Raw genomic sequence first — 12,583 nt, 5'->3', positions numbered from 1 at the left:
GTTTTGGTGGCCGTGGTAATGGCGGTAGAGGTTCCAACAGTTATGGTACTGGGCATCAAATTCTGTGGTGCAAGGTACCATTCCGATTTCTTTTACTGATGCTTTGGTATTATTTGATGCGGGTGCAACCCATTCGTTTGTGTCTACATGTTTTGCTGGGAAATTGGGTATGGCACCATCTGTTTTGAGTGAACCTCTAGCTGTTTCTACACCTATGTCTGAAGGTGTAGTAGTGGACGTTGTTTATCCTTCTTGTCCAGTGGTTATTCAGGGGAGAGAATTATGTGCTGATTTGATTGTGCTTGACGATCTTTCTTTTGATGTCATCTTGGGGATGGATTGGCTGTCGCGCCATTATGCTTCTATTGACTGTTGAGGGAAGTCAGTCGAGTTCAGGATTCCAGGTGATTTTCACGACCCAATCTCATGGGCCGAGACCGGCGCTAGGGAATGGGAGTGGTTGCTCCGAAACCCGTAGCAAGCCTAAAAACGTAAACGTCATGCATGACATACATAAATACGTGTCATGCAGAAGCACACATGCCAGGCATACATATCCTCTGGCAGTCTCAAATATAAAAACGTAGCTAGCGTAAAACATTTAAAAACTTTAAAACATTAATGTTATATTTACAGAAAACTATATATTACAGGCTGACTTGCAAAACACTTATCTATTGCAGCTCTAAGAGTAAAGTACTATTTCTTTACATACTCAAAAATACAGACTTCTGGAAGTAGGATAGAAGTCCGTTGCCTCAAAGCGTCTTTATCCTGAAAGGAAATCTGTGAGGGGTCAGTATATTGGGATATATTGAGTGAGTTCATACATTTACTAATAAGTATTCAAACAAAATATAAAACGATATTCAATCGTATGCAGCCAAGTACGAGATCTGACTGAAACTTTAATCCTCAAACATACTAATTATCAATCAAATAACCCAATCATTAATATCAAATTGTGAGTCCAACTCACTGGTGGGTCCAACCCACTAGATACGGGGACTCCAGGCTACACCGTAGCCGAGTGCTTGCTCGTATCGAACTATACCTCAAATCTCAAATTTCGTAATCATAATCAGCTCATAGCTGTATCAAATCAAAACTGGTGATCACACAGTCCTATTACCGCTCAATAGGTAGCACGTTCCATCAGATCAATACTGGTTTCAAATCAAGCATATGCGCAATTCATATAAACGTTTCGCATATAAAACATGCAGTTTAAATATAAAGCAATATAATATAATTGCTTAAATAAATACTTTAAAAGCAAATCGTATAAACTCACAGAAAACGGTTATCCAAAAATACGTCGGGGCTTTAGAACGTCAAGCTTCCCGAACTACTGGCCCAGCTGCTTCTTGCCTCGCCAGATCTAAAACAATTTTTAAAACATTTGACTGGTATTAGAATCCTATTCTAAGATTGACTTTAGACTCGAGACTCGATATATTAAACTTTTATTAACCGTCGTGCTTCTCACGTGATTATCCCGATAAACGGTATCAAACTCGTTTATGGATAAATATCACTTCTAAATCAATTCTCGTTTAACCTCGTTAGGTTAACGTCTAAAATTAATCGATACTTAATCGAGTACTAATTGATTTCAAATCTCGATATGCGTGTTTATCAAATTTTTCTCAAAACTAGGTCGATCAATAAAAATTAATGTGCGGCCGAATTGCCAACTCGAGCGGGTTGCGGGCGTGTGGCCCGCATATGCGGGCGCGTCGCCCGCCTATGCGGGCGCACACCCCGCATATGCGGGCGCACACCCCGCATATGCGGGCGCGTCGCCCGCCTATGCGGGCACGTTGCCCCCATATGCGGGCGCATCGCCCGCATTGTATGCGGGCGCATGCCCCGCTATGCTGGCGCATAGCCCGCGTATGCGGGCGCACACCCGCCTCACGGGCACGCCGCACACCCGAACTCGAAAATCCGACTTTTTCGACGTGCTTTCGATCCGAAAACGCCCAAACACATCCTAAACGCATAATCTAACTCTAAAACACAATAATCCAATTTTAATATCGATTAAAACGATATATTCGTTTCGTGGCCTAAAATTTTAAATCGATATAACTCAAAATATATTCAACGAAACGGTAAAACGTCAATCTTACCGTGATTACCCGTCGAAATACGATCGTTTGGAGTTATAGAACGTCGGAAACTGACGAGAAACGGAATCGAGCAACGGATCCTATGAAACGGAGCGAAGGAAATGAAAAGATGATCTGAAGGTTTCTGGATTCTTCAAAGTGAAGGATTCTTATGTATATATGGTCAATTTGCGCTTTGGTCCTTGAAACTTTTCAAAAGTTTCAATTTAGTCCAAAACCTATCCGCGTCCAAATTTTAAACGATCTCCGATCGACTCGAAACTTTTACCACTAATAATATATATTATTTCGCGGCCTTTGGCGAAATAATAATCGTTACGGGATTTATAATTTATTTTATATTAATTTTCAAAGTTATATCCTCAAATCCCACTAATTGACTTATTAAAATTTATTCTAAATTCCCGATATAATTAAATTAAATTCTCCTTAATTTAATTTATCTGAAATCACGACACGTGGCACGACGTAATTACCTTAAAATATTTTGGGGTATTACATTCACCCCCCCTTAAAATAAATTCGTCCTCGAATTTAAAATTTAGCCACGTACCTTGAGTAAACAGATATGGATATTTCTGCCTCATATCCTCTTCTGTCTCCCACGTTCACTCTTCTACTGACTGACTTCTCCAAAGAACTTTCACCATTGGAATCCTCTTCGTTCGCAATCGTCGTATCTGCGTGTCGACAATCTGCACTAGCCGCTCTTCGTATGTCAGTTCCTCGCTGACATCCACCGCTTGTGGTTGAATTATTCGAGAAGGGTCTGGTACATATTTCCGGAGCATGGAAATATGGAAGACAGGATGAACTTGCGACATCTCTGGTGGCAAATCCAGCTTGTAGGCAACTGAGCCTATACGTTCTATGATATGATATGGTCCGACGTATCTCGGAGCCAACTTTCCCTTCTTTCCGAAATCCCTTCATCGGTGATACTTTGAAAAACACGTAGTCTCCGATCTGAAATTCGATATCCTTCTCTTGGGGTCCGCGTAACTCTTCTGTCGACTGGAAGCAGTATTCAGACGTTGCTTTATCAGCGGTACTTTTTCTGACGTAATTTGGATGATCTCTGCTCCAGTAAGCTTCCGTTCGCCGACTTCATCCCAACAGATAGGGGATCGACATTTACACCCGTATAACGCTTCGTACGGAGCCATCTCGATGCTCGAGTGATAGCTATTATTGTAGGCGAATTCGACTAGAGGTAGATACGTATCCCAACTACCTTCGAAGTCTAGTGCGCATAATCGAAGCATATCTTCTAACGTTTGAATCGTCCGTTCAGACTGGCCGTCCGTCTGAGGATGAAACGCAGTGCTGAAATTCAATCGCGTTCCTAACGCGTCTTGTAAGCTCTTCCAAAAATGAGAGGTAAATACGGAGCCTCTATCTGAAACGATTGACACGGGGACTCCGTGTAGGCTTATAATCTTATCGATGTACTCTTGAGCTAATTTTGCTGCCGAATACGTCGTCTTGATCGGTATGAAGTGCGCTAACTTCGTCAAACGATCCACGATTACCCAAATAGAGTCAAATCCTTTCTGCGTTTTAGGTAGTCCGACTAAGAAATCAATTGTGATTTGCTCCCACTTCCACTCGGGGATAGGTAACGGCTGAAGAAATCCGTAGGGTCGCTGATGTTCCAATTTGACTTGCTGACAAGTCGGGCATTTCGCCACAAATTCCGCGATATCTTTCTTCATATCACTCCACCAATATGTTGTCTTGATGTCGTGATACATTTTCGTGGAACCTGGATGAACGCTATAGATCGTTCCATGAGTCTCTTCCATGATCTTCTGTCTTAAATCTTCCACGTCTGGAACGCACATTCAATTGCCATATTTCAAGATTCCGTTGATGATACTGAAATCTTGACTCTTTCCTTGTTGAACTTCTTCAATTTAATGCTTTAATTGAGGGTCGTCTGCTTGCAACTCTTTGATCTGATCTATCAACGTCGATCGTATCGTTAGCTGAGCCATTAGGTTTCCGAGAGATGAAATCTCGAACTCAACCCCCTTGGCTAAACATCATGTGAATCTCGTTGATTAATGGTCTCCGCCGTGTGGTTGTAACGTGCGCGAGACTTCCTGCCGACTTCCTGCTTAAGGCATCTGCCACTACGTTGGCCTTGCCTGGATGGTATTGTATCGTGCAGTCGTAATCTTTTAGTAACTCCATCCACCTTCGCTGTCTGAGGTTCAACTCTTGTTAATCAAAAATGTACTTCAAGATTTTATGATCTGTAAAGATCTCGCACGTGGCGCCGTATAAATAATGTCTCCAAATCTTCAGCGCAAAAATCACTGCTGCTAGCTCCAGATCATGCGTTGGATAATTCGATTCAGGCTTCTTAAGCTGTCGCGACGCGTACGCTATTACTCGACCATGTTGCATAAGGACACATCCTAGTCCAACTCTTGACGCGTCACAGTAAACTGTGAATCCTTCTGCTCCTTCTGGTAATGCTAAGACTGGTGCCGTCGTCAGACACTCTTTCAGTTTCAGAAAACTGAGTTCACACTGATCTGTCCAGTTGAACTTCGCGTTCTTCTGAGTTAAATTCATCAAAGGTACGGTGATCTTTGAAAAATCCTATACAAATCGTCTGTAGTATCCCGCTAGACACAGGAAGCTCCTAACTTCCGTAACTGATTCAGGCCGCTTCAATTCTATTACAGCTTCGATCTTCTTCGGATCAACCTTAATGCCGCTTTGTGAAACCACATGACCTAAGAAAGCCACTTCCGTTAGCCAAAATTCACATTTCGAGAATTTGGCGTAAAGCTGATGCTCTCTTAACGTCTGTAGTACTATCCGCAAATGCTGAGCATGTTCTTCTTCTGTACGCGAATAAATCAAAATATCGTCGATAAATACGATCACGAACTGATCCAAGTACGGTTTGAATATCCTATTCATCAAGTCCATGAAGGCTGCTGGCGCGTTCGTCAACCCGAATGACATAACGAGAAACTCATAATGTCCGTATCGAGTTCGAAAAGCAGTCTTTTGTACATCATCGTCACGAATTTTCAGCTGATGATAGCCTGATCTCAAGTCGATCTTAGAGAAATACTTCGCTCCTTGTAACTGGTCGAACAAATCGTCGATTCTAGGTAACAGATACTTATTCTTGATCGTCACCTTGTTCAGCTATCGATAATTGATACATAGTCGAAGCGATCCATCCTTCTTTTTCACGAATAGCACTGGTGCACCCCATGGGGATACACTCGGTCTGATGAAACCACGATCAAATAATTCTTCTAGTTGATCTTTCAACTCCTTGAGCTCTGCTGGCGCCATTCGATAAGGAGGTATCGATATTGGCTTCGTGCCAGGAGCCAATTCGATACAAAACTCAATCTCGCGATCTGGGGGTAATCCAGGTAATTCCTCTGGAAAAATGTCTGGATACTCCGATACTACTGGTACATCACTTAAGTTCACACTTTTCTTCTCCACGTCTCGTACTATCGCTAAGAATCCTTGACATCCCTTCCTTAACATGCGACAGGCTTTAATAGCCGAAATAATACTCGTAGGAGATTCCGTCTTATCACCCTGAATTGATACCACTTCAATTCCAGGCGTGTTAAACGTTATTGTCTTCTTCCGGCAATCCACATTGGCATAGTGCTGAGCTAGCCAATCCATTCCTAATATGACATCAAAAGCTAATACCTCAAGTAGAATCAAATCAACTAACAAATCTCGTCCTTGAACTCTCACAGGACAGGACAGATAAACGATACTAACTTCCACACTCTCACCGAATGGGGTAGCTACTGACAAAGGATTCCTAAGGTACGCTGGTTGCACTCCTAACTTACTAGCGAAGCTAGGTGATACAAACGAATGCGTAGCGCCCGGATCAATTAAAATTAGTGCGTCTTGAGAAGCGATAGGAAATGTACCTTGCACCACAGCATTGGAAGCCTGAGCCTCCTGAGGATTCAGTGCAAAGACCCTGGCTTGACTCCCGCCAGCCTGTGAAGTCTGGCCAGTACCGCGTCCTCCGCCATTTCTTCCTCCACGATTTCCATAACCACGGCCTCTCTGGCCAGTGAAGGTACTCCCTGTCTGATCGTACCCTGATGCTGCCTGCTGTGCAGTCCTCTGCTGCTGATAAGAAGGCTGCATCACAGTAGTCATCAAACCCTGGGGCATCTGCCTCGGACAATCTCTAGCAAAATGGCCCTGCTGGCCACAGTTAAATCATGCTCCACTAGTAAGGTAGCACGCGCCATAATGTCTCCTATTACAGTTCAGACATAAAGGAACTCCGCCTCCCATGTCACTCATCGATCTGGCACTAAATCCGGTGCCTGAAGTACTGACTCTAGTTCCATACCGAGCTCTCTTATTTCTCTGCTGACGTGATGGGGGTCGAGAATGACTCCTAACATATGATTGGGTAGGTGCGCTCTGTACGCTGCGAAACACATTACTTCTCATAGGCGCAACATTGGAAGGATCGGGAATCTTCCCAAAAAGGATCAGAGAAACTTCCATTTGCCTAGCGCTATCGATCAGTTGTACTAGGGTCCTTCCGATATCAGACGTCAGACTCACAAATTCAGCTCCTAGACCCTCTACAAATCTCGAGTTCACTCTGACTGGGTCTGTAGTCAGGTCTGGTGCAAACCTACTCACTCTGGTAATCTCCGTCACAAACTCTTGCACAGACCGATTGCCTCTACTCAAGGTCAACCACTGACTACGATAACTCTCCGTCACCGCATACGGTAAGAAGTATTCTCTAAAGTGGTTTGCGAATTCAGCCCAGGTCATAGTGTCCATGGTTGGATGAATGTGCTGCTGAAGCCAATCTTTCGCGAGTCCTTTCATTGACATTTCCACCATAATGATGGTCTGTCTCTCATTAGCTTGCAGGCGTCAAGCGTTACGTTCTACTTCTTCGAGGAAATCGAGAGCATCGCCTGAGCCGTCAAACTTAGTTGGCTTAAGGCGCATATAAGCCAAGACGATATCTCGGTCAGTGAAAGCAACATTGCGTAGCTGTTGCTGCTGTAGTTGTTCACGATGCATATTCTGCACCTCTGCCTGATTGGCTTGCATAGCTGCAATTCCCGTAAGAAACTGGTTCAAATCAAAACCCACAACATTAGGTTGCTGGGCTTGCGCTTGCACTCCAGGTGCCTGCGCCTGGGCCTCTTGGCCACCACCTCCTCCGTGAACAGAAGACTCATCTTGAGCTTCTGGATGGACGTCATGCGCCCCTTCTATAACATTTCGCGCTGCAGCGGCAGCTCACTCTTCTTGTTGTCGTTGGTCAGACATCCTGACCTAGACAAACAGCGTTATTTAGCCACATAATCGCATATCATCGCAATGCATATTGTATTAAACGCGCATCTCATCACATACAAACACACACGTAAGACAGACTCACATCCTAAAGGGAAAGCTGAAAGTTTAAAAATCAAATGAATACGTAACAAAGACAAGATTCAAATCCTATGTGCTGTAGTAGATTCCTAGTAAAATCAATCACTCTTCTGACATAAGCAATGGTAACTGGACCATGCTCTGATACCAACATTATCACGACCCAATCTCATGGGCCGAGACCAGCGCTAGGGAATGGGAGTGGTTGCTCCGAAACCCGTAGAAAGCCTAAAAACGTAAAATAATTTTTCGCGAAACGTAAACGTCATGCATGACATACATAAATACGTGTCATGCAGAAGCACACATGCTAGGCATACATATCCTCTGGCAGTCTCAAATATAAAAACGCGGCTAGCGTAAAACATTTAAAAACTTTAAAACATTAAAGTTATATTTACAGAAAACTATATATTACAGGCTGACTTGCAAAACACTTATCTACTGCATCTCTAAGAGTAAAGTACTATTTCTTTACATACTCAAAAATACAGACTTCTGGAAGGGTTTTTGACATTTTTGTGTCTCATAGACACAAAAATTCCGGTTTTGTGCCTCCCACCCCCAGCCCGCTATCTGAGATAGCGGGCTACTGCTTTTTAGTACCAGCCCGCCATATGAGATGGCGGGCTGGTAGCTAATTAGGGTGATTAAGCTAATCACCCTAATTAGCTACCAGCCCGCCATCTCATATGGCGGGCTGGTTCCTGATCCCCAATCATTGGGGATCAGCCCAATGATTGGGGAGAGAGTTAATTACTCTCTCCCCAATCATTTGAAGCTGATTGGGCAATAATTGCCCAATCAGTTTATTTTTTTTTAAAAAAATAAAATTATTTAACCAATGAATTGTAATTTACGTTAACTATTTTCGGGTTATTTTCGGACACTTCCGAGCGTTATTTTATAATACAAATTTAAAGAATATTGTAGTTGATCTTTCAAACTTTATAAATTTCATTTGTAATTATTGTTTGAACCAATCTAAATTTAAGAAGTTAAGTTTGACATTAATTTTGAAGATCTTACAAATGTCGAATAAAGTTCGAGTAAAAATGAAAGTCGTAGACGGTGGTGCGGACTATATTAATATCCAATTTATTTTGAGTTAGATCTATTTTAATTAAGTGATTTTAATAGTTAAATTTGCCTAATAATGTAGTATTTGATTAATTGATTATAGGTTAAATTTTAGTAATTCACGCTTTTAGTAAAAAACACGACATTGCTATGCTATACTTTTTAAAAATAGATTAACAAATTTAGGGTTTATGATTTTGATTGTTATGAAGTGTTTTTACTGTTTTGTAAATAATTATAAAAAAGCCATACAAAGAAATTAAAATAAGTCAAATAATCAAAAATATGTGTACAACAATAAAAAAAGCTATAAAATACAACTACATGTTTGTTCTATCTGGGGTCCGTAAGAGTGTCCTCAAGTTTCGACCCCTGTTCTGACGCCGACTCATCTGGGTATGAGTCAATGGCCGATAAGGTCTGAGATCTGGGCCGGAGCTGTTGTCGCTACCACTTGGACTGACCACATCGTCATCCTCGTCATCAGGAGCCTGTGAGGAGGGGTTCCCTAACCCCAGGGAAAATGAAGGAGGCGTCATGTTAGAAACATCACCAAGTGGAGGTGTGGGAGCCTGCAAATTGCTCACCCACTCATCAGTTAGAGAAAAATGCATTTGCGATGGGCTCTGAGTTGGGCGGGGAGAGGAGGAAGGCGACTGTGGAATGTACCCCTGAAGAAGCTGGCTAAAACTACCTACTGCAGGCGTTTGAGGATAGGACAAGTTCTCTTCAAATAGTCCTCCGTACTGCTGGGCTGGAGGTGTCTGTGTCGGGGGTGGTGGCTGAAAGGGGGTAAAAGCGGAACCACGGTAAGTGGAGAAGTCTTGCGGTACTGAATAAGACGAAGATGGTGGCGCCTCGGGCTGTGAAGAGGTGCTTCCATAGTGCTGTGTATACCCAGTATACCGCCGAATGAAGTCCTCGGTATTCCCCTGATAATCGACCTGAAAAAAAAACAAATTATGTAATTACGGTTATTGATGTTATAACTCAAAAAATGTAAATTCAAATTCTAACATACCGGTGTGGCCAGAGGGTCCGGCGTGGCCAGCGGAGTAATGTAAGCGGTCTCCCCAAACCATGGGTCAACATAAGGCACAGAAGAAGGCGGCAATGAAAAAGAGGAAGTCGGTGGGCGCTGGGGCTGCGAAGATGTGCTGCCGTGGTGCTGCGTATACCCGGTATACCGCCGAATGAACTCCTCGGTATTCCCCTGATAATCGACCTGCAAAAAGAAAAAAAATAATGCAATTAGGGTTACTGATGTTAGAAGAAAAAAAATGTAAATTGGAATTTAACCGTACCCGTGTGTCTAGAGGGTCCTGTTGCGTGGCTAGCGGAGTCGTCCCAGCGGTCTGCCCAAACGATGGGTCGACATAAGGCATAGAAACAGGTGGTACTGAAAAAGAGGAAGCCCGTGGCCCCTGGGGCTGCGAAGAGGTGCTCCCGTACTCACGCGCAGACCCGTAATAACGCCGGATAAAGTCCTCTGTGTCCCCGTGTAAGACGACCTGGACAAAGAAAAAGCCAGTTGGTCACTTTAATTAATGGATGTAAATTATTAAATTGTACATTGAAATTGAAACGTACCGGTGGGGGAAAAGGGTCTGTCGGGATCTCACGGGTCGGCTCTGGCTGTCTGGGTCTGCCTCTATGACGTCCTCGTATGCGCTGTACATCCACGGTCGGCGGATCGATCTCTGGAATAGCGTCTGGCGGAACAGCAGGGTCTGGCAGTGGCCCGCTGACGTTCCGCCGGTCTTCCCTAGTGGCTAGCTGAGAAGTGCGAGCGTAAGTCCGAACAGTGGAATCCGCCTCAGACTGCAAGCGGATCCTCTCCATGGTATCGCGCTGTAAAAAGTCAACGTAAATCGTCAGTTATTATACATTATTGACAAAAATACGTAAATGAAAAAAAATATTAGCATGACTACGTACATGAGAACCGAGCTCAGCCCCGCGATGGGTAATCCATCTCCTGCTCACTAGCCTGTACCAGCCCATGTACTCTGAATGAAAGTGCGGCGGATGCTCGAGTACACGCCCACGTACCACATATCTCTCTCTAGAGTCCCAGATGGCGATATACTCACTGAAAAGCGCCTGGAAGTCTGAGCTCCCACGGTATTGGACGCCATGCATGATGGGTTGCTGTAAGGGGGCCTCCGGAATAGGCTGAACTAGTCCGAACTGCTGAAGCACCCTGTCTGGCTGGTGCCACTCGATAATGTGGAAGTAGATCAGTGGGACGCGTGCACGCCAGAAATGGGACCCTCGAAACAATATGACGGTAGCTGACTGATAATCAGATCGGAGTATGGCTGCCAGTCGATCTGCCAAAGTACAATATAGAAGTTAGTTTTTATGAAATATAACTTTTGAAACTGAAATTAAATTTTTAAAAATTCACTCACATCTGAATAGCGCATCTCATCAAGTGCTAATCTCATGGCCGCCAAGTTTTGTCTAGGAACGTCCTGAAAATTGAGGTGACCTGCCCATCTGCTTAAGTCAAATATTTTAAATTGTTAGTAGTTACAACAGTTAACATGTGTAATAAACTTCACTGAAATAAATTTTTTTAATAATAATTATATACCTGTCCCCCAACGGTAAGTGCTGCTGGATGAGACCGCCTCTCAACCTCGGCCTCAACGGCCTGAGTCGCTCGAACTGCAGTAGCCAAATGGCCCCCCCAATGTTCTTTCTGTGCTCTGAAATCAAAGTGGACAAGCACATCTCGTGATATAGATGTGCGAGAGTCGCCGATCCCCAGCTGTAGGTCCGCACTCTAGTCAAGTCTTCCAGTAACGGGAGGATCCTCAGTCCAATCTTACCGCTGTTCAAATCCGGGAAACACAAGGACCATATGACAAGCAAAAGATAGGCTCTAACAGCCCAGTCGACCTGCTCCTGTCCACCTGGTGCGAGCACATTTTCAAAATTTTGAAATTCCGTTTTTAACCAGGACACTTTCACCTGTCCGCTATTATCCGTACGGGTCGGCTTGTACCGTCTCCCAAGAAGGGGAATGGTGATACTGTTCCAGTCAGACACTGTAGGACCGGTGATAGGAGCCCCATCTATGGGGAGTCCAGTAAGGATCGCTACGTCCTGAAGCGTGATGGTGCACTCCCCCTCCGGAAACATAAACGTATGTGTCTCCGGTCTCCAACGCTCGACTAGGGCAGTGACCAGCGTCATGTCCACCTGGTACTGCCTCATCTCGATGAGGTACGAAAGCCCTGTCCGGATGACTCCCTCTCTAATGCGGGCATGAAGCTTCCGTAGCGGGGGAAACGACCCTGCAGAACGAGAGCCTAACGCAGAAGTGCCCTGAAATTAAACATGTTTCCAAAAATTAGTTTTGCCAAAACATTTGTGATAAAACATAAAAATGTCAGAAAAAAAACATTGCTTACCGGATGCACCCAAACAGTCTGAGACCTGTGATTAGACTGGCTCTGTAGTAGGACCCCCTGAACTGGTCCAGGACGGAAGTAGTCGTGCGCGGCAGGGTCAGCCATACCTGCAAAACTATTTAATTATCAACACTGAAATATAATATAAATAATATACAAATTATGCACAACTATATAACTAACACACCGAAATATAATATAAATAATATACGAATAAAAACAACTACATAATTAACAACATCGAAATACAATATAAATAATATATGGGAGTTTACAAATTATATGGGAGTTCACAAATTATAAAACCATTTATAAATTACATAAAAAGTTTGATTTAAATAACGTAATTAAAACATTGGGCACATCATCTTGGCAAAGTCCACGGGAGATATTTCACAAAATCATCGGAATCGTCTTGGTCGTAATCCTGCAACTCCATAGTATTCCATGACGTAGGGTTTCTTTCGTCAACAAACATGTCGCACCAATCAGGAGTATCTTGGTGAATTGCCCTTA

At 43.5% G+C, this 12,583-nt stretch overlaps 1 protein-coding gene across 1 annotated transcript; it reads right to left on the bottom strand.

The window, feature by feature from the left end:
* Positions 1-8,880: 8,880 nt before the first annotated feature.
* On the bottom strand, positions 8,881-12,245 carry LOC126683289 (uncharacterized). Its single transcript, XM_050379138.2, has 8 exons — positions 12,068-12,245; positions 11,245-11,981; positions 11,056-11,147; positions 10,584-10,978; positions 10,236-10,496; positions 9,950-10,156; positions 9,667-9,870; positions 8,881-9,589 (listed from the first exon to the last, which is right to left on the bottom strand). Exons 1-8 carry the CDS (start codon positions 12,170-12,172, stop codon positions 8,966-8,968), a joined length of 2,625 nt encoding a protein of 874 aa, XP_050235095.2. The 5' UTR covers positions 12,173-12,245; the 3' UTR covers positions 8,881-8,965.
* Between the last annotated feature and the right edge of the window lie 338 nt (positions 12,246-12,583).

Source organism: Mercurialis annua, linkage group LG5, assembly GCF_937616625.2.
Source record: "Mercurialis annua linkage group LG5, ddMerAnnu1.2, whole genome shotgun sequence".
Taxonomy (NCBI): Eukaryota; Viridiplantae; Streptophyta; class Magnoliopsida; order Malpighiales; family Euphorbiaceae; genus Mercurialis; species Mercurialis annua.
The sequence above is the reverse complement of the archived record's forward strand: the minus strand, read 5'-3'. Positions and strand labels throughout refer to the sequence as shown.